At 36.5% G+C, this 23,668-nt stretch overlaps 1 protein-coding gene across 3 annotated transcripts in view; it reads right to left on the reverse strand.

The window, feature by feature from the left end:
- Window positions 1–23,668, reverse strand: part of Tinag (tubulointerstitial nephritis antigen) — a 101,282-nt gene that overhangs the window by 66,139 nt on the left and 11,475 nt on the right. For all 3 annotated transcript variants that reach the window (XM_087905383.1, XM_048423994.3, XM_087905382.1), the window contains exons 2-5: window positions 20,010–20,073; window positions 19,273–19,362; window positions 12,448–12,562; window positions 906–1,029 (exon numbers count right to left, since the gene is read on the reverse strand). In XM_087905383.1, the coding sequence (XP_087761509.1) occupies window positions 906–1,029; window positions 12,448–12,562; window positions 19,273–19,362; window positions 20,010–20,073 (393 nt within the window). The remainder of the gene's footprint in view (window positions 1–905; window positions 1,030–12,447; window positions 12,563–19,272; window positions 19,363–20,009; window positions 20,074–23,668) is intronic.

Here is a 23,668-nt window from a genome sequence, read left to right on the forward strand (position 1 = left end):
ATGACATATCTCTGCCCTCATAGAAAAATGGGAAATGAATCGATGGTAGTAAAAATCAACTTGTGTGTGACTATAGTGTACTACAGTGTGGCCACACTTTCCTTGTAGTCAAATGTAAAAGGAGAAGAAAAAAGTCAGGGTGAGGACCATTTCAGTAGGAAGTTTTGAGATGCTTTAACCTGCTCCTGAGTGCCCTTTTAGGACTATATCAGAACATCAGAACATAGCTCTATGAAGATCTTGATAATATCCAGACATTATCACTGTAGGCTCTATTTAATTGTGAAAAAGTCTTCAGCGATAATTTTGGAGATCAAATATTGGGATCAACCTGAGTATCTTATTTATTGGCTTTAGGACCTTTCACAAAATTAAATGTTAGAGAGATGTTTCTTACAATTTAAAATGAATATTAACATTATTTTGGAAAACAATCTTATTAAAAGATGTTATATCACCTTAAATATAAAATCTATAGATTTATTTTGTATAAAATGAGATGAAAACTTCAATCTATTATGATTTAATCTAGAATTGAACTTTTCTTCAAAATAGCTTAATAACTATTGTTTTATAAATCTTGTAAAAATAAATAATGTAAAGATTTTATGTGAATTTATATATGACTATTAGAAATCTTGATGACATTATGATAAAAGTGAATAAAATCTAAACTCAAAATCAAATTGATTTTTCTAATTTATTCATTATCTATATACATTAGATATTAATGTCCAAGATTTAGATTAAAATTTGTAACCTCCAGGTTCCTTTCTTTGGCCAGAATATTTAAACTGACCATTTACTATTATTTACGTTCTCGAAGCTTATAAACTGTCCAACTACCCCACCATGCTCTAAAGATAGGAGAAGTTATAAGGAAATTATTGAAATGATGTCATTACTTGCAGTGGAAAAAGCCCAGGAAGCAGCACAGTTCTTTTGATCCAATGGACCATGAGTCCATCCAGGCCACTTATAAGAAGCAATGAAAACCTCAGGAAGATCGGCTTCGGCAGGAAAAGATGCCTAAGGGAAAGGAGACAGATATATTAGGAGTTTTCAAGTATGTCCGCACTGTCACTGAAAGATGCATGCCCTCTTGCAGTGTTTATAATGATTTTAAATTATTTTACGCATTAAGGCTTCTGAGGGAAGCGTAGCTACAGGGGATGTCTTTCTGCTTGGGTGTAAAGGCGGCTGCACGTGGGGAAGCACAGCATGGATTGGATGCTTTTTTCTGGTTGCCATGTAGTGCAAGGACCCTTCTACCAGTGTCCCTGTCATTTTGAATTATAGCTTGCTCATTCACATGAAATGACATAGGAGACTGTGAAAATGCAGCCCTTGTAAAGAATTTTACTTCTATACCTCTCTTCCTTCGGAGAGTGTATATGACTGTCAGGTGAATGAATTTCAAACAAAGGCTTTCAGGGCAATTGCATATTAACACAGGAAATCATTCAATTTTGCATCATTGTGAGAAATGAAACAAATTAATTTGTTCATATTCATAAATTCTGAAAGAGTAAAGAGAACTTTAAAATGTGTATAATACCAAAGATATAGTACCATGATGTCATAAAAACCCACATTAAATTCCCAACAGGGTCAGTTCTTGCTACTGTCTCAACATGTCTAGGTGACATAGTAAGAGGAGATATTTGCAACCCTTTTCAATAAATGAGGTAACTGACTTCTAAAAGCTAATGGATATGCTAAAGACCCAGCTAAATAGGACTTTCTCCTCAGACTAGACCCTTGACTTAGAATTTTTCTGACATCATGCTCCATTATTGTCAATTTTATGAGAAATACGTGGATGCAGTACCTTGTATCAGAACTTAAATGTCGGTAAATAGTAAAAGTTCATTGACTTAGTGGTTTTATGATTTGTGCGAGTGATGTTACTAATCTGACATCTTACAAAAATTTACTTCGGACAATTATAAAATAGATTCAAAGTCTAAAGCAGGCCAAATTTAAAATGTATCTGTCTCTATGAAATAGATGCATTCATCCAAAATAACTTCTGAGTGAGAGCACTGAGGAGAGAATTCACTTTCGACTTAGAGAACTATTACCTCCCAATGAGAGAGTAAGGAACCCTGAGTCCATTCCAAAAAGTTTCGCTGCTAAGATGGAAGAGTCAAGGACATAATGTTGGTTACCACAAACTGCCTCAGTGATAAGGGTCAGCATGACAGGGATTGGTGATGAAATGGATTGAAGCGCCAACGCTGCTACATGGGCCATACTGCAGAACCTCAGAGCTGGAGCAGCATAAGCTGAGACCCAGACTCAGTCTCAAAGGTGTCTTTCTAAATGACAAAAAAAAAAACACTACTCACACATCACCTGTGCTTCCCCATAACTCTCATCAGCGTGCATTTAAGCATTTAAGCGCATATCACATTAAGTTGCCTCAAGGATCCAGAAAACTTGAGTGTCTGAATGTCAGTTGTTATTTTAAGGCTTTGAAATACAATTTAAGAGGAGAAGGAGGATGCATCCCTTCTGCCCTGTGGAAGCAATTAAGCTCCATCATTTATAATATACTCCAGCAAGATTTAGTGATGTAGAATGTGACTTCCACATTTGCGAGATGATCAGACTGTTTTGCCCAAGATAGTGTGATAATAAAAGTGTATTTGTGTGTGATTGTGTGTGTGTGTGTGAGTGAGTGAGTGTGTGTGTGTGTGTGTGTGTGTGTGTGTGTAAGTCAGGTAGATTTCATCTCTTAAAATATGATTTCCCCTTTGGGCCCATTAAACTATTGTGGTACTACTTCGCAACATTCAGGATTCATTCTTTGAAACTAAAAATTGCAAAAAAGAAATGATAATCCTCAGTAAGATAGCATAGTAGAGACAAATCATTTATAATGATTTTTTATCAAAACAGATTTAACTACACAATAAGACATAAGAATTCATATATTGGTATTTTAAAATTTTTTATCACTTTTTAATATCATTTCCTTGAAAAGAAGCCTCTATGACTTGGAGCTAGTTAAAGAAATTACCTTCAATTATATTTTCCTCATGATATCAAATGATTTAATTAAGGAACACAGAGAAAATGTTATATCTCATGATCCCTGAAGTATTGCATTCCATTAGAAGCCAAAAGTGTTTTCAAGAGTTAATAAGTAAAAACAATATCACAAAATAATAACTTTCCAGAACTGGCTAAAGAATTCTGGCTTTAATAAATGACATATTCTAATTAACTGATTTTATGAAATGTTACCTAATAGCTAAAATAATCAAGAGGACAACCTAAGAGCATCAGAAATTTCAAATGTAGTATCTCATATAAGGAAGAAATTTGTCTTCAAACAGAATATGCACTCTTCCATAAGGGCATTTTTAATTGTTTATATTGTTATGCTAACATATCAGTTTTAAGTTCTATTCCCAAACCAACATTCGACAGGTTTGAGAATTAATGGGAACAGTCTCCCTATTTCAATGTTTTACTTAGAAATTATGAAGATGCTCTGAAGAGATGGAGAAATCCACAGCATGCCAATCACCAGAGACTCACTTACATTACCTCTGCACATGGTCCGATTATGGAGAATGGAAAGGCAATACTAGAGAGCCTTAAGACACCCTTGTTTTCTTAAGAACACCATTATGAATCTATACGTTGTTTCTACACCTACAGGACACACACTATGTGGAGCACCGTCCCATTCCCAGTTCCAACTTCACTTTCTCTCCCATTTCAATTTGGATAACCAAAACCATCTAAAGTTTAAATAATGAAACCTAAAACTTAAGCCTATTCCAACATTTCACAGCTCCAGATCAGTGGTGAAGAATACCAAGACATTTCTTGAAAATATTTTATTCTGGGAATAAAAGGAATAAAAGGAGAAGGGTGTTTTTCTGGTAGTCAGGAAATATGTGGCTATTTCTCATCCTCAAGAATATTTGACTTTGCATGTTAGCCTTTGGAATCCTGTGATGATTCCCTGGTGCCTCGTGCTCAGTGGCTAGTGCCAGTTCTCCAGTCCCATCCCTTCTTCATAGTCATAGAATTTTTATCATGGCCCACACAGGCTGAGGAACGAGACTACACTGGCCAGGCTCCAGGTGCTGCTGTTACTATTTCCAGCACAATACACAGAGTGTCACTTGTACTGTCTGAGAATTTTCTTTAAAGGACTACTTGGGGTTTTTTCTTCTACTGCTTTTTCCCTCTACGAGAAATTAGGTGCTATAGACAGGCATGGAGGAGTCTCCGTGAACTGTTGTCCCACCTTGGAAATGAAGGACAACAATGGACTGCAGCTTGGGTCCGGGGCCCTCTTCCTCTGTGGCTTTGCTTGCAGAAGTGGAGGGGTGATTTATGCTGTGTTTATGCCACTGCCATTTTGGGTCTTGTCACTCACAGTTGAGCCTTATCATACTTATTAAAGAACAAAGAATTGCCATTGAAGTTTCTAGGTCACTGCTGTACTTCATTGAACCAAATCTATGAAATGTAAGAAAGCTTCCCAATTTCAGAGGTTCAAAAAGTTTAGAAAAATGCGTGAGTACAGATGAATATATCTTAAATGGCTTACCTAAAACACAAGTTTGAAGAAAGTTTATTAGGTAATTTTAAAGGAAGTTGATTTACTTGAACAGTTTATAAGAATGATTTTTTAAATTTAATTGGTTTCTATTTTCACCACAATATTTTATTTAGCAAGTGCCAAGGGTATCTAAAAATTATGTGAGGGTCTAAAAATTATGGATAATATTCCATAGTTTTAAGTGTTTATCATTTGGCTCAGTGCAGATTGTTTCATTTTATTTCATTTTCTATTTCAGGCTAGTGATAAAGCAAAGAATTAATGTCTTATGCAGTGGATTTGTGGAAGAAATAGGAGTAGAAAAGAAAGAGCCTAACACAAAAAGACAGTTAGTGAGTATATGGTACATGAACTCCTCTGATTACTTTAGAAATCTACTTTTTAAAAATCAACCAATTTATTCATTGAAACAACCCTTTCTCATTTTACATAGCAATCCCATTCCCACTCCCTTCCCTCCTCCCACTGCCCCCATCTCCTCCTACCCCACCCCCCATGCACTCATCAGAGAGGGTAAGCTTTTCCATGGGGAGTCAACAAAGTCTGACACATCACTTTGAGGCTGGACCAAGGCCCTCCTCTCTATTTTTAGGCTGAACAAGGTATCCCTCCAAAGATAATGGACTCCAAAAGCCAGTTAAAGCACTACATATAAATCCTGGTACCATTACCAGTATCCACAACAACTGCTCCAATAGCACATCTGCTACCCACATTCAGAGGGCCTATTTTGGTTCTATTCAGGTTTCCCCGACGTCAGTCCACTAGTGAGCTCCCACTAGCTCAGGTCAGCTGTTTCTATGAGTTTCCTCATCATGGCCTTGACCCTTTTGCTCATAAATCACTCCTCCCTCTCTAGGACTGGTCTCCAGAAACTCAGCCAAATACTTAGCTGTGGATCTCTGTACCTGCTTCCATCAGTTGCTGGTTGAAGGTTCTATGATGACACTTAAGGTAGTCATCAATCTGCTTACAGGAAAAGGCCAGTTCAGTAAAATTATACTTTTTAAATACCCTTGTGAGGATCTCTCTGTGACAATCAGTTGGGCCCCCCTACTTGTCTGGCTGTGCTCAGTCACTGTCACAGCATTAATACAGTGGTGGCTAGAATTTTAACAGCTTCAGCCAGTGTCAGCAAGATGTCCACTCTCCTGGTTTGCTCTTGCCCTTGTCTACACGTATGAGAATGTTCTGAGGTGAACGCACAACCACACATGCTCCACCATGACATCTGACATGGACTCTCTGGCATCATTCACACTCACCGTGCTGTGGCCAGCTGCCTTGTATATGTGAGTGTTAGAGCCAAACAACCATTTTATGGGGAAAGTGACCATTTTTGTCCAATATTATGTGAATTATAAAGGTATTTAACTGTGTTTTTGGTTTTGTTGTGAGTGTTTTGGTCTCCACATAGCTTTCTGTTACACAGGTGCTTTTGGTGCCAGGATGAGATCTTCTTTCAGAAAGGACTATTTTTACTCAAATAAAATGCTTCAACAATTAAAAAATGGGACCTCATGAAACTGAAAAGCTTCTGTAAGGCTAAGGACACAGTCAATAGGTCAAAATGGCAGTTTACAGAAAACATTCTCACCATCTCTTCATCATAGAGAGGACTGGTTTCCAAAATATATAAAGAACTCATAAAACTAGACATCAAAAAAAGAATTCAATTTAAAAATGGGGTACATCTTTAAACAGATAATTCTCAACAGAAAAATATCAAATGACTGAAAAATATGACTGTTCAACATCCTTAGCCATCAGGGAAATACAAATCAAAACGACTCTGAGATTCAACCTTATACCTGTCAGAATAGCTAAGATAAAAGCACACAAGTGACAGCTCAGGCTGGAGAGGACGTAGAGTAAGGGGAACACTTTTGCATTTCTGGTGGGAGTACAAACTTACACAGCAACTTTGAAAATCAATATGGAAGTTTCTCAGAATATTGGAAATCATCCTACTTCAAGACCTAGCTCTACTTGTCTTGTGCATAAACCCAGTGAATCCTCAATCATACCACAAGGACACATGCTCAGCTATGTTTATAGCAGCCAGAATAGTCAGAATCTGGAAACTATCTAGAAATCCCTTAACAGAAGACTTTATTAAAAAAAAACCATGATTCATTTATACAGTGGAGTACTACTTAGCTATTACAAACAATGACATCTTGAAATTCAAAGGCAAATGGATGGAATTAGAAAAAAATATACTGAGTAAGGTTACCCAGATCCAGAAAGACAAACATGGTATGTACTCACTTATTAGTGGATATTACCTGGAAAGTAAAGGATAACCATGATACAACCCATAGACCCAGAGAGGCTAAGTAACAAAGAGGACACTTGGATCTCCCAGGGTAGAGGAAATAAAAGAGAGTTTGTGGGTGGGCTGGATGAAGATCAGGATGGGACCATGAGGGATCAGATGGGGTGGTGTGGGTGGGAGAGTACTGTACTGAAAGCTTACTAGATAGGGAGTCATTTCAGGGTCAGGTATAAACCTAGTTCAGGAGAAACTCCCAGGAATCTACAAGGATGACCCCAGCTAAAACTCTTAGCAAAAGAGGACACGTAGCTTGAACTGGACACTGTCTGTAACAGCCAAGGCTACCAGCAGAGGTATTGGGACAGCCTCCTAGCCACATAACCTTTGACCTACAGTCTGTCTGGCCTATGGGATGTCCTTGGGAAAGAGTGACACAGATATTGTGGAGGTGGCCAAACAATGACTGTTCCAGCCTGAGACCCATGCCACAAGAGGGAACCCACCCCTGACACTGCATGGAGCACAAGGACCCAAAGGCTGGATGGGCCAGAAACTAAGATAGAACCAAATACAAGTGGAGAAAAAAAGTCAATATAATGATTCCTAACAATATTCTGGTATACTCATGGATTGATGCCTAGCCCTAAAGTCATCAGAGAGGCTTCAATCAAAAACTGAAGGAAAATACATGGATTATATTTAATGACCGAAGAACTAAAACAGTCAATCAACTGCTATGTGCCACTTAGATATTAATGAAACACTCAGATGATCAAATGAACATTTGTTTACTCATCAAAAATTTTAGGGGCATAAAAGTTAATATGTAATTCATATTTTGTTTTACTCTTAACATAGAATCTAAATTTATGTCATCATTTTTATCTGTGAGTTTTTCCAGCTAAGTCCACTTACACTGAATAATAGAATAAAGATTCTCATTAGGGTAGCTAAATATTTTACCTATACCAACTTGACATCAGATGTAGTAGTAAGGCTATGGGTTCCAATTGACATGCCATCCTTCTTAACATCTCAATAGTTCTAGAAGAGTTCTATTTTCAATATAACATCATATTATTTTTCCAGGGTAATCAACAGTGGCGATAGTAAAACTGCACATTTCTTAAATTTATTGAGTTGTTTTGCATGTGTTTGAATGTCTCTCCTGCATGTATACTACATACATGTGTACTGCATGCATGCTTAGTGTCTGCAGAGCCAAAAGATCACATCAAATTGACTGGGATTGTAGTTAACGGATGATTGTGAGCTGCCATGAAGGTGCTGGTAACTAAAACTGGATCTTCTGCAAGAGCAAAAGTACCCTTAACCATGAAGCAATCTCTCCAGACTGTCCTTTAAAAATTTAAACTGAAACAAATATACAAATAAACACTTAATTTTCAGACTTTTGAGCAAAATTGGTAATTTTAATTCAAAGTATTTTCAATATATATAAATAAATGTAATTCAATGAGGTTTCTTGGAGTACTTGATTCCCAAGCCCTTGAACATTAAATCTGAAATTAACTATCTTAAGTATACTATGTTAGTTTGATTTGATTTAGTTTGACCTAAGAGCATAGTAGAACTTTCAGGCTCATCGTACATTTATAAACTCCATCAGCCAATAAATGAAAACGTGCACATTATATACTAGCTGGAAATAAAATACTAAAACCAATAAAAGTCTAAATAATTAAGTCCTTTCAGAACTAACCCATTTCAACGTGCTGTTGTTCTCTGAAGGTTAAGGAAATCAAGGTCGAAATACAAAAAAAGGAGAAAAGGACCTAACATATAATAGCATTACCTTAATGTCTTACTGTAGTCTCGTTTTCTAATCCACATATTAAGCACTTTATAGAACTCATACAACTTTAAGATCTAGGTACAACTAGAACCATCATTTTATGGAGTACACAAGTAGTAAGACCTTAATATCCAAATACCTTGCCTCCAGCAAATACTTTAGCATATGTGTGTGTGTGTGTGTGTGTGTGTATGCACACATGTACTTTAGTATATATATATATATATATATATATATATACATACATACATATACATACATACAATGGCATAATGGCATGCATATATCTGTGCAAGTGTATAGTACTTTCTGTAGGGCTTTGTACATACTGGAAAAGCACTCTACTACTAAGCACATCACCAAACCCACATATACCTTTTACCATCTCTTCAACAGTCATTTTTCTGCTAGCTCAGAAGAGTCTCCATCCATGTAAGCCTTACAAGCAGCCATAATAATTGGTTGTCTCTAATTTTTCTCCTAAGGAATTGGCTATGTTCTATTTTTCCAAGAATATACTTCTGCTCCTTGCAGTACTCTTATTTTAAAACTTTAGCTGAAGTCAGTATTTCTTAAATTATATTGTGTGGAGTCGAAGACCTGACTACTAACCCAAAACTTGTCTAATCAGTGAATTTAGAAAATGCTGCATTACAAAGTTGCTAAAAATAAAAACTGCAATATTCTCTGTATCCTTATGAGTATTATGAATCTTATTATGAATCTTCAAAAGACAGATATAATTGCTGTTTATCTGGCAGCAGCTAAGATACAGGTCTCCTAGCTGTCAGCTATCCCAGGAATCCTTGTTGCGGATATACAGGCCAGCTTCCTCTCAACATTCTCTGCATTAGGAAAACTTTTGAGTTCCAACACTCATCTAGGCAATGTGGTCAAAGAATGAGAGATTTTGGGTTAGAGTGCAGTGCATTTTTTAGCACACCAGGAATCACATCATGATTCAGCAACTACAAATATTTCAATAATAGATCACTAACCTCACTAAATGTAAATTCCTTGCTCTACAAGATTTTATACCAATAACCCTCTTACATATATAGTCTAACCTGTGCTGAAAATAATTTTAAATAAAGGAAATATCAGTTATTCAGAAGTACAACTTTATGAATTGTCCATTTGTATTAAACTTTCAGTCAGTTTGATATTATTTATTGGGTATTAATTTGTAGCCAAGAGGCTTCATCTTTAGCCTATGTAAGGCTACCACTTCAACTCAATTTGTGTTGCCTCGTGTCCTTCCCATAAATACTTGCTTTGGTTCCTAAACTATTCCACTTGACTAGTATTGGAGACAATTCTAATACTTAGAAATAGCCCGCAGCTACTGTGCCTAAGAAATAAGAATCTATTTCCAAGCTGGTATGTCATAATTAAGCAATAGAACCCTTGGAGGTCAGTTGAATTGTCCTTGCTGATTTCTTGGAACTACTTATCTTTAAACTTTTCTAAAACATTAATCATTAAAATTGTTTTTCATTTATATATTGCCACAGAAATTTTTAGGCAAATACCCAAGAACCAATAAATGGTTTAGAGTGAAATATTCTGTTGTCTACTGTGGTGAGTGGCAATTTGAAAAAGTCTATCATGTGTTTTTCTGGACTACAGTAAATTATCAGAAGCTGAAAAATTAAAGTTTTTTAAAAATGTTGTGAAAATTATCAAAAAAGCATATTAATATTTAAAAATAAATGTTGGGCTCACTCTGCTCCTCAATGAAAGAAAATGCAAGAATAGCCATTATAACGGAGTATTTTCTTAAACATTACCAGGGGTAAAAGGAAAGACAAAAACCACAAGAAAAAATATACTTTTTCCGGTTGTGCATAAAGTTGTCACTAAAAACCATGAAATGAGCCATACTGCTAAAGGTTTTGTCATACTAGTTAGAGAAGATTCCAAACACTTTCTAAGATGAATGTCTATGAAAAATAACTGTTGGTAGGAGATTAAGCATCTTTTCTATGTTGAATGTGAAATTGGCTGGAGTTACCTGGACATACAGACTCCTGGGGTAGGAGCAACAGACAAGGTTTTGCAATGTAATGCATTCTGAGGCAGCAATTTGATTGTTCAGTCTCAGTGTAACTTAGGCTCACTCAATCTTAGTTTGCTTGATATTAAAGCACTCAGTGATGCTGGTACTCAGAACATCAAACTGTTGTGGGAATTAAATGAGATGAAGCATGCAGGTATTTGCATGCTTGGCACATATCGGCTCAATAAACATCAGTTGGTATCAGTTTCTCTGATACTAATTAAGACTGAGCAATGCTGTCACATGGGGTGATCATGTGCCTGGAAAACAAAGCTCGGGCTGGATATTTAACAGACCCTAGTTAATTTACAATACCTATAACAGCAGCATGCTGAGAGAATTTGGGCATCCAGGACCTGATGCCTTTATTGTAGACTGACAAGCTGCACTGCAGTGCCACTGCAAGCCACCCTGCTCTGGACTGCAGTAGCAGATCTCAGAGAAACAGTTCAACTTCAAAATGTATATGCCTGGGAAATACTAGACACTAAGTGGTAAGATTTTGTGGTCCTTAGAAAGGTAGCAGCTTCTGCGCGTGACTTCAAAGACTACCTGGGCAAAAGCAGGAAGCGTGAAAATACTAAAAACACAATTTTGCAAACTAGTGTGCCTGGTCTCCAGGAAAAATTCAAATATATTCTTTAAGGCAACTTGAGGACTTTTGAAAAAAATTTTTTTTTAAATGTCATGGAGGGCATGCCTAAGATTGCTTTTTGCATGACAATGAGACACATCTGCTCCTGTCAGCACCAATCTACTTCATAAAAGGATGATTGGCATTGAAGAAACTCCATTGGCGTTTGCTTTCATTGTGCCAAGATTAGCCATTTGGGCAAGAAACTGCTTTTGCCTTGACCACTTGACTATGTATTGTGATAACTGGACATGCATGATCCCCATGCTGAACTTTGCCAAAACAAGGCAGGCCAATCCTGTGAGATTCCTACTTCATAGAAGAGACTGACAAACATTCTGCAGGACACAGAGGAAAGAGACTAATGGACTTTGCTAAAACAAAGCAGGACAGACCTTCAAATTCTTGTTTCATTGAAAACTCTGCCTGATACTCTTAGCCTATAGACTGAAGATGGATGTTCCAACATTGCAAAGGAACTAACAAGACAGTCAAATGTCTCCATTGGTAGGTAATATTATATATTTCCTTGGTCTTGGATGGAGAGTTATAGTTGCCGTTTTTCTTAATTAAGAAAAGAAGTTAGGTATAAAATTTGGAATCACTAAGATGGAATAGATGGTGGACTGTTTTCTCTGAATTTGCTAAATACAAATGGACTGAATATTGTAAATGTAATTTTTGTTAACTGTTTTTGTTCTATGTAGTTGCCTTCCTTTCTTAATTTATATTTTCTGAAAGCACTCTCACAAACATACCCTCCTCAGTCAAATCAACTTGACAATCAACACTTGTCATTGAAAACATAGAATATCAAATCTTTCAGCAGATATATATATTTCTGTGAAATCATTAACAAGTAAACAGAACACCCAGTCATCATTTTAAAAAACACACAAATTTTATAGATAGGTAATGATTTTTATATTTAGCATTTTTTTAAATTTATATAACAAAATGTTTCATTTTCATGGTTCTGAAAAATCAAAATTGTATGTTATAGTTCAGATTTCATTAAATATTTCACCTGTAAAAACACGGGTACATCCATGAATCAGAAAGAAACACTTACTGTCATTTCATTCATGTTCAGAAGCACAGAGCTAGGTGGCAAGGTACCAAGGCGAAATTTGAACCCTTCTTCTAAAGTCATTCCCCAGAATTGGCTATAGTTCTGTGCTGTCCATCTACCTTACAAATGAAACAGAAAAATATGTATAGGTTACATGGTATCACTCATAAATATCTGCTTATTTCTAGATCTGAAAATTATATAGTAATGGGATGTCAAAATATGAGAAATATCAATACAGAGTGAATAGTCTTCATACGGCTGCAACACTGATCTTTCAAAAATGAAATACATGAATAAATATTGTAAAATAAATAAATACTGTAAAAAAATAAAGATTTTTGAAATACTGTATTTCAAAAATGAAATACAGTCTTTGATCTGACCTGTTTCTGTTATGATAGGTACAAGAAATGTGAGGCCACATAATTATATATTGAAACCAAGAATATGAGATCTTTATATACTATAAAAAGATTAAGTATGATATTGCTAATATATGCAGTTTCCCTTAAATGTATATAATTGCTCTTTAGAAAGAAACCTGACTTTACAGACTAGAACTTGCAGGTTAAAGAGGACAGTCTGTGCCTTTTGAACTTTTTCAGTTTTGAAGTTTCTCAGCAAAACAAAAGTATCCATTAAAAATGAAAAGTTAGCTAGTCATATATTTTAATTTTGCAGTATTAGAGACTGAATCTAGGCAGGCAAGTGCTCTGCCATTGAGTGGCTGCTTGGCAATCTCCATTATCCCACTTTAAAGAGATTATATCAGCAAATGTTACTTAGATAATAAGTGAGTTAATTTGTATCCAGTGTTAACCATTAATAGTTACTGGTAAACTTATTAAGTCCATTATTTAGAAATAAGCTATTAAAATGCATGTTTTTCTAGAGACTTGTTTTTTCACCTTGATTAGGGAAAAGTGCCTTATTTTCAAATTTTGAGATGAAAATTTGAAGATAGAATTCTGCAGTAGGTGATGGTGGCTGAACACCAGACAACAGACAGACTTTTAAACATTGCTCATGCAAACCTTCTACTCTACAGACAAATGCTTTCAGTATTTAAATCAGGTCTATATTAAACTCTGTTTTCTTTGTCAGTCATCAAAATTACTTATGATGTGGTAGGACCTTTTGAGTCATGAGAAACTCAACTCAATCCTCAGTAATATTTTTAAAGCAAAAACTGCAACACCTAAGGGATTTTAAGGTGGCAACCTCCGGATCTGTATTGCACATGTAATGTTAATTATAAAACAAACAGAACCTGTTGGGCAAAGTGATTTTTAGGGGGAGGTTCCCTGCATTAGTAGTCTCTAAATATATGAGACATCCAGGGATAATTTAACTGAGAACTCAATTTAACGAAACGAATAAGCATTTTAAAATAAAAGAGAGATTCATCTGGAGGGCTGGTTCCAGCTTTAATCCCACCTCTCAGGAGCCTCTATGAGTTCAAGGTCAGTCTGGTCCACACAGTGAGCTCTAGGCCAGCCAAGGATGTATAGTAAAACAGGTAGAAGAGATAGTTCTGTTGTGGTTAGGAGTGTTTGCTGCTTTTGCAAAAGACCAGAAATCAGTTTTCAGCATCCACATGGTAGCTCCTAACCTTCTATAATTTCAGATTCCAGGGATGCAATGTCCTCTTCTGACTTATGCAGGCACCACAGGCCATATGTGGTATGTATGACATGCAGGCAGGCAAAACACTCATATGCATAAACAAGTAAATGTAAATAAATAGATAAGTGTAAAAGACCAAACAACAACAAAAATAAACTAATAAGACAGAAGAGATCTTCCTCTTGCTAGCTGAGGGCATGCACTGGCTCCAATTTCACTAGAGTTCCTTCAAGGCACATGGCATCTTCGAGTTCAATTCTTGAGAAATGATGTCTTTGAGAGTAGGTAAGTGGAAGAAAATCAAGATAAAAAAGCCATGCATTGTACCAATAGAGGAAATATGAGCAAAGAACTAAGACGAGGTGGGCTTTTGTTCTCCCTTGGAGGTTTGCTCTTTACTGAAGGGAAATAAAGGAGGGATGAAACTGAGGGCGAGGGAAGACAGCAGGAGATGGAGAAATTTAGGAAAGGGAAGCTATGGTCAGGATGTATTATATGAGAAAAATAAAAACAAAATAAGATTCAAGAATGAGAAACAAAAAGCAAGCTCAGCCTACCCCAGTCTACCACCAAGGAACAGAGGCACATCAGCCCTCAGGCATAGCCCCAGAGAAAGGATTAAGGACCCTAAAACTGGAACATCTGTATAGTTTTATTACATCCTCTCCATTACAGCAAGAGCAAGAAATCCACTGGGTTTCATGGGAGAAAGTGACAGAGCTTAGAGCACTGTGTGGCTTGCAGAGCAGACCACAAACGGTGTACAGAAGCTCATATGTTGTGAGAGCTGGAAGAGAGGAAAGACCTGGATAGCTTTGTTGTTCAATTGAACCAACTGGGGAAAGGCAAAACTCAATGAGGAATCATCTCAATTGAATAAGTCTATGGGGAATTTTCTTGATTATTAATCAATACAGAAGGATCTAGCCCTCTGTGAGCTGTGCTATTCCTGGTCAGGTAATCCTAGGGTGTATAAGGCATACCTGGGCTATACCTGAGAGAAAAGCCAAAGGCAGTGTTCTTCCATGGTCTTTGCTTCAGTTCCTGCCTTTAGATTCCTGCCTTTGGTCCTGTCTTGGCTTTCCTCTGTAATGAATTGTGAGCTATAAGCCAAATAAACGCTTCCCTCCTCAAGTTACTTTTGATCAGAGTTTTATTGTAGCAACACAAAAGCAAACACGGGCAGTGACTACTAACACTCCCACCCAGACCATGCTTGAGAGAGGGTGTGTGGATGACAGGTATGATGGATGGACCTTGGCATAGCATCTTGATGAACAGAGCTAAGCTGTCACCAAGACCTCTATGAAACCATCACAGTCTCTTTATGACAGCTGATTTTCTCCTAAATAGAGTACCTAATGAATCTAGCGCACGAGGGAAGTACACATAAAATAAACAAAAACAAAGGGAAGGGGAAAAATTTAAAAACTTGAGGACATAGCCTCTCCAGTGATGGTGAATAGCACACAAAGAAACAAAGCACAGGAGGTACCATTTCACCACGACATACACACACTTAACAGTATGGCAAAATAAAGATAGCAAGCTAGCAAAATTTCCAGAGGAAAAAAAATCCAGAGTTCTACTTTTTTATAAGGTTCCATGACCAAAAGAAATTCAAATAAACAGATGAGAAAGTTTATTTCAAGATGTGTACAAAACAGTTATGACATCAAGACAGACAACAAAGTTATCAAGGTGAGTGAAAGAATAAGTAAGTAGGAGGAAAAGTTTTAAAACACTAAGAAAAAAATTCAACCTAGAAATTTTCAGAACCTAAAAAAGAACCAAAACCCTTACATAACACCAACCAGAGGGTAACAAAAGAAAAAAAGCTCTGTTCTATATTTTAATTACTTTATTTATAGTTCTTGGCCAGAGAGGTCCTATAGACCCACAGATATCACAGGCTATGTCCCTTGTTTTTTTTATACTCCAAAACTAAACCCTAATTCCCTACTGCTGAAAATAACAGATGCTTGACACACACTGCAAAAATCAACCTGATACAGACCCGCAAGCTTTATACCTACTGGCTAGCTTGTATAGTGCTAGAAGGTGGTAGACATGCTACCAGAGGAAAAAAGTGATCAATAATACCAACTCATCTTTTGAGCTACTCTAATGGCTGGCCTGACAAGACACACTCTTTGGTACAATAGTGGTGCAAAAATCATCTGAGTAATCAATCACTTTCTGCTTGACTCTAAGTTCCATTCCACATGATAAAACCCATACCTAACATCATACTCAGACTCAGAACCTATGACTAAACAGATCATAGGCCATAGACAATAAAAAAGCTAGAAATTTTGTTAATGGACTTGATATTAAACTGACTCATAATGACTCACAACTGGTCAAAGAAAAGAAAATAAGGGACTACACAGAATGTTCAACACCAAAGAAAACAGCATATACTACAGCCCGCATACCAAGTTTCAGGGATCACTGCAGAGGAGAATGAGTGGGAGCCAGGAGCAAGGGGTAGCTACAAGAAAACAATCTTTGCACACAGAAGGGCAATTGTACACATGACTCACAGAATTTCAACAGCATAAATAAAACCCACAAAATCCCCAAAACAGACCAAATATCAACAAGCAGAGAGGTGATGGCCACACAGTCTGACCCCTCGCTGTGGAGCTATTGGCTATTGTTAGGTATTGGAAGAAACTTTCCCCTAAGAGTATAGTTCCTTGCAAGTCGACCACCACTCTCAGTAGAAGACTACGTGGCCAAGAATATTTGAAATTTGTTGGGGACAACTGAATCTGTTCAACATACATGTAAAACTTGCAAAGAACTAATAAAATTTTCAAAAGAAAAGCCCCAGCTGAATCCATTCCAAACTGTTGACAGGCATAAATAAGAGAATGTGCTTTGTTGTGCTGTGTTGTTAGTTTAGTTTAGTTTCTCAGGCAGAGTCTCACTCTGTAGCCCAGATTGGTTATCTCAAACTCAGACTGACCTCACGCTCACAGTGATCCTCCTGCCTCAGCCTCTCAGTTACTGGGACTGTAGGCTTGAGCTACAAAGCAAGGTTGAGGTTATAGCTTGAAAGTGTTGAGTCTGGAGTGTTTGCTTCACAATCTCAGATAAATATAGCAGGTGGGAATCTCCCTTTGCTCTCTCTCACTCGGGATTATTTGTGGAACTTTATTTGGCTTTATGTTCTGGCCTTTTACAAGGTATGATATGTTGGCTCTTCAAGTAGAGGATAAATTAGTTGAGGCAAAAATATTTGTTTATATTTTCTGCAATGTCATGAAAGAAAGACATTTTACATTAATCATTGCCATGAAAAATAATACAGAGATGTTAGGGTGTTTTAAGCATGTAATACCAGAACTTGGGAGGGTGAACAGGAAAGATTGTCTTAGCTTTGATATCAACCTGGACTATGCAGCAAAATGTTGTTGCATAAATAAACAAACAAACAAATAAATAAATAAATATTAACTAGATAAATATGCACTGTAGTATATTATGTACAATCAATACAGACCTGAGTTTAATATGCAGTAAAGATTTGGGGAAGCAGAGCTTGGTTATTTGTAAGTCACATATTGTAATGTTTTCTACAAAAGTAGAAAGCCTATGCCTCATGCATAACCCTCCATTATACTCAAACAAGCAAATAAGGGAAGGAAAACTCTTCTTCCAAGGAAGGCATGTACCCAAAGATACCCATGTTCTTAAGAGTGCTTGCTTTCCACCCTGCTTAACAGTAGTTCCTGTGAATGCTAGAACAGTTGGAAGCTGTGCAGTTCTCCTACGATTTCTGGGAAATTTGTCCAATTTAGGTACGGCATTAGATTCCTTTAAGAACCCTGACTAGGGTCATTTATCAAGATGACACATAATCTTGTGTTTATTATGTCTTTTTAATGATTTAGATACAATTTCAGCACAGGAAACCATAATTGGTTTCCCTAGAAATACTCAAATGTCATCAAGCTATCACCTAAAACATTGGTTAAGCAAACACATCACACAGAGAACTTGAGAATGACTTTAGAATGCTAATGTCAAAAAATGTGACTTTCTGTACTTTGTGTCTTCCAAGAAAATACTTTAGGTACATTGAAATTCAGTGTTAGCATCATCCTGAGAGACATAAAATTTTATACCTGAAAGAAATAGTACTTGTATTTAAAAAATGTATCTCAGGGGCCTTTGAGATTGGTCAAGAGGTAATGGACCTCACTACCAATTCTGACATAGGGAGTTCAATCCCAGGAAACTACATGGTGGAGAGAGCACATTCCCCCAAGTTTTGCTTTAATATCAGACAACTGTCCTACTCCCATCCTCATATACACATACAAACTTCTAAAAATGTCATTTTGTTCAAAAGGTCCTTAAAAATACATTACCTCACTTTCTAGTTGCTTCAACATGGTCTTTTTATGTTTGGCATTTTTCAGAATGTCAATAATGTTATCGATGGCATAAAGACTGGTAAGTGGCAGTGGAGAAATGTTAAGGCATAGATTCTCCAAGCTATTACCCTTTCATTCAGTTCTGGAATGAAAACAAATGTGGGTGCCTACATCAAATTCCCATATATGTAAGTGGAGAAGCGACCTAATTTAATAGTCTTCAGCAGAGAGCAGTTTTTTCCTAGCACTTCCTGGTCATTTTTCTATTTTAAAATTGCTAGCAACATAGCACACGTCCACATACCGTTTGATGTCAATGTAAGTAAAATTGGTTGAATGTCAGTTATTTCCAAGAAACTGTAGATTAGTGCGACACTACAGTATGGGCAAGGCAGAGCACCATCTGACTGAGTTCACGCTTTACCTAGGAAAGCTGAGCATGGTTTGGCTTGGTTAATGCAACAACAGGGAGAAAATGATTAGACTGAATCAAACTTTTCAGCTTTCTAATTTTACCTATCACGTGTGCTATGTATGTTTCTCAGTATCTCACCACCACACGATGACACTGATATTTCCTAGTGCTCTAAGGCTAGCATCTATGCCTTCATTTTACTTACACATCGTATTTTAACCATTTAATGTTCACCTTGTACACATGAAATGCATGTGTTTCTAAAACTCTCCTTTCATTTTCTTTCCCAATCTTTCTCTATAATTAATAACCATGGTTAGAAGTCAATGACACACAGTATGTCTTCTGAGTAAGTGAGAATGACAAGAGGCCTATACTGAAGGATGAACTTACCCATAGTCCCCTTTATTTATGTGATCAATTAACTCTGGATGAACAAGGCACACATTCTGGGAACATTTCCACTGCTGTCCTGAGCATGTACTGTAAAGACAAAAAAAATTACAAATGTCCCTTGACCTTTACAGAATATGTTTCCAGAAAAAGAGTTACTATTGTTACATTGTTAAATAAGTCATGGAACAAATTTCTTGATTAATGTTAGTCATGTTGTTGTTTGATTGTTGGAGAAAGTAAATCATAAAGCTTGAATTAGGTGCTAGTCAATGTGCTCTTATCCTCTGAAGTAACTACAGGATGCATGACCCCATATTCACTGAAGTTTAAAAGTAAATTAAAATATAGATTTGATATACATATATTTGAAATTTTTCCTGCAGGCATCTCTTCATGTGTACTTACTGTGCTCAAAAAAAAAAACACCCCAAAAACAAAACTACACTTTGTCAGCAGTCTATCAAAACATATATAATTTAGAATATGCTAAATGAGTACTTGATATATGGAGAAGGCTTTTTATAAAACATCCAATTTAAGGCTTGCATTAAATATACACATAATTATATTTCCAAAATTAATTTCATGCTTCTGAAAATGAATGTCTTACGGCATGTGATTTTTTTTTTTTTGCCTGGATGCATTTAAATGTATGCTTTAATCAGAAGGTTTCCTCATTCCTGAAGAAATACACAGACAATAGAGCTCAGTTCTGTGGCACTTAGATGACTTACCAGGAGTTGCAATTTTCCTTAACTACTGATCCTTCTTCATAATGTTGATTATCTCTGGAGCAACCTGATAACAGGACATGCGAACAAGTGAAAATTCTGAACTGAAGAAACCATATTCACATGACAAGCCATCTATGATGGTCATTAGTTGGCAGAATGTAGAAAACTGGTTAGTGCCAATCTGATAGAAGTCTCCATTTGGTTTGTGTTAAGGTTTATATATTAAATTCTTCTATGCTCTTTCTGTGAGATTTTGTTTTTACAGTGGGCATTACATTGCAAAATAGGATGGTAAGAAGTGAAAACTAGATTATCAGGAAATTAATCACTAACTTTGCTATAAAATGTTTAAATTGGTAGTGTATAAACATGAGTCAATTTACGGTGTTTGCTATTTTTAAATTTTAATCAGATCTTATCAGTTGACAAATGACCTGAGTTCAAAATCATAATGACCCAATACAATACAGTTTAGCTGAATTTACCTGACAAATACTTTTTCTCCAGAGTTTTGGCTCATGAGAATAAAATTCATGAAATCAATAAAATTGTAGCCATTTTTCATGAAGAACCAAGTGCCTTGGAGAATAAAGAAGACACCAGAAAATAGAAAGATGTTCAATGCTTGTGGATTAGTAGGCATAATATCGTGAAAATAGCCATCTTATCAAAAGCAATTTACAGAGTCAGTGCAACCCCCATACAAACTCCAACACAACTCTTCACAGAAATTGAAAAAATTCTTCAATTTCACATAGAAACACAAAATATCAGATAGTTAAAACAATCCTGAATTTTTTAAAAAAAATCTGTAGGAATCACTTTGGTAGCTCCTCAGAAAGCTGGAAATAGATCTACCTCAAAATCCAGCTGACACATTCCTAAGCACATACTGAAAGGACTATTCATGTTTCTAGAGAGACACTTTGCTCATCCATGTGCACTGCTGCTCTATTTGTAATAAGTAGATATCGGGAACAGCTCAGATGCCCATCAACTGTTCAATAGATGATGAAAATGTGCTATATTTACACAAAGAATGCTAAAGAAAAACAGACCTATGAAATTTCCATGTGAATAGATGAAGCAAGGAAAAAAGTCATCCTGAGTGAAGTAACATAGACTCACAAAGACAAATATCACTTTTTCTCTTAAATTTGGATTCAGATTTTCGGATTTCAGTATGTATGCAACAATCCAAATAACCTGAGATTGCGCACCTGGTAAGGGACAGGAGAGGAGGGGAGGTATGGCTCTTCCAAGAAAAGGGGGATAGAATGCAGCATTGTGGAGATACTTAGAGGAAACTAGAATAGGGGATCTAAATGGGGATAGGATATGTGGGCAAGGTAAAGGAGGGACTATGTGGAGGAACAGCTCACACTGAAAACCTTTGGAAAAATCATCATAAGTGGTTTTGAAACACAAAGCAAAGAAAACCAGCCTACAAATCACAACCCAGAGAACTTAGACAACAATGAGGACACTAAGAGAGACTTACATAGATCTAATATACATGGGAAGTAGGAAAAGACAAGATCTCCTGGGTAAATTGGGAGGGGAGGGTTGAATGGGAGGGGAGAGGCAGGGAAGGGAGCAGAGAAAAATGTAGAGCTCAATAAAAATCAATAAAAAAGTACATTACCACCAAAGATACAGGTTCATATTTTTGCAGAACATACTCTGTTCATTTATCATTTGTGTATATTAAATAAAATAAGCTCTGTTTAAAAAAATCATATGGGAACTTACTACCATAGAAATCTCCTAAAAATTTTTTGAAAGGATTTTAAAAGAATACTGAATATCGGGAAATTATATCCCAAGTAGATATTGTATGCCACCAAGTAAAACCTATAGTGCAAGACCTAGGCTATACTTTTATGAGTCATCAGTCAAAAGGATCCCCTCCCAAGAATCACAGACTTTTGCCAAAGTTATTGATCATTTTTTCACAGTCTTATCAGACTTATCGTAAGACCCTATTACTGAAGACAATATTTCCTTATGTGATCAAACACAGAGGAATCAAACTGTGTCCCAAATAGAATCTTCACCTCTACTGACTAGTGTTCATTGTCCTGGAAGGTACTCCATGTGCTACCTGAGAAGAAAGGTAATGTTCATGACACCTCCCCAAAACATTTGCAGTCTACAATAGCAACCTGCCAAAATGTTAGGAGAGTAGCCACCAACCACTTTCTGATTGGATTTAATTAAGGTCCATTCTAATATAGGGAACCGTGACACTGCTAATGAGGTCAAAACCCTGTGACTATATAGGCCATGTGCTTAGGAGTAACCTACTACCACTACTACTGTTCTGCTGGAGAAACATAGTAATACAGTGACTCCTATTGACAAATTGTTCTGCCCATAGATGAGTTCCTGGCTCAGTCCTCCATCAGAAAAGATGAAAGTTACTACAAAGACCCACAACTGAACAATATGCAGAGAGTGAGAGAATAGTTTTCAGTCCTCTTTCCTAAATGGCATGTCTCATGAAACCCCTCCCTTCAAGGCTCAGGAATTTGTGAGGAAGAAGCAGCAAAAAGATAATAGGAGACAGAGGTTGTGACTCCAGAAGAACAGTATCTTTTGTTTTGGCTTCTGTTTTGACTCCTGCCTCAAGGTTTCTGCCTTGAATGCCTGCTATGACCCCCTGAGATGATAAATTTTAAATTTATCAAATGAAAATAAATGAAATAAACCCTTTCTTCCCCAAGCTTCTTTTTTTATGCTGTTTATCAATATTTATCAATGGGAAACAAACAAGTATAGCCAGTCATGCAAAACATTGCCAGAGATCAAGAACAAGAAAGCAAAAATCTGGACATATCATCTAATGCTGGAGAAGTTGTCAACAGCCTTATTAGAAAGGGGTCAGAAGAATAGCAAAGAGAGAAAGCCTGTCAGAATAAGTTGATGAGGAACTTGAAATAAAGAAAACAAAATCATTCTTTCAGATATTTTCCCATTAAAAGGACAAAGCAAAAAAAATATAAAGGACAGAGAAAAGGAAAGATCTTCTTAAAATTAAATTAAAACACTTTTTAATTGCATTTAGAAGACTGAGGTGTGTGTGTGTGTGTGTGTGTGTGAGAGAGAGAGAGAGAGAGAGAGAGAGAGAGAGAGAGAGAGAGAGGATTGTAATACAAAGAAGCACTTGAGAAGACAAAGGAACTCCAGGACTCCAAGGTCACAAGAGAGAATCAGTTCAACTGAAATGAGAACCAAGATGGAACTAAAACAAGGCTAATCCTATATGATGGAAGCATAAAACAATACCATTTTTCTGTTAAAATGTATTTGAAGTATATTCAAGCGAGTTCTCCCAATTATCTTTACATATCTGATAATTCATATAACAGTTTTGTCAAAAACATTACATTAAATTAAAAATAAATCTAATGACTACTGAAATTAAGGGAGTCTTACAACTTTAATAGCTTTTAGAATTACGTAAATCAAAAGTTTGAGGAGGGAAATAGTTGGTCTTGTTGCCTCAAGAAAAGATAATAATATGGTGTCTGTGATTTACTTTAAGACAGTTCATCACCGTGTGTTATAAATATCTGTGCGGGCTGAAGCTGCACTGGAGGAAAGGCAGTCGCTTGCTGTAATCAGAAATCTGCACCGCAGGGGTTTGCCCTAGCATG

The sequence above is a fragment of the Myodes glareolus genome, chromosome 4 (assembly GCF_982192425.1).
Source record: "Myodes glareolus chromosome 4, mMyoGla1.1, whole genome shotgun sequence".
In the NCBI taxonomy this organism is placed as follows: domain Eukaryota; kingdom Metazoa; phylum Chordata; class Mammalia; order Rodentia; family Cricetidae; genus Myodes; species Myodes glareolus.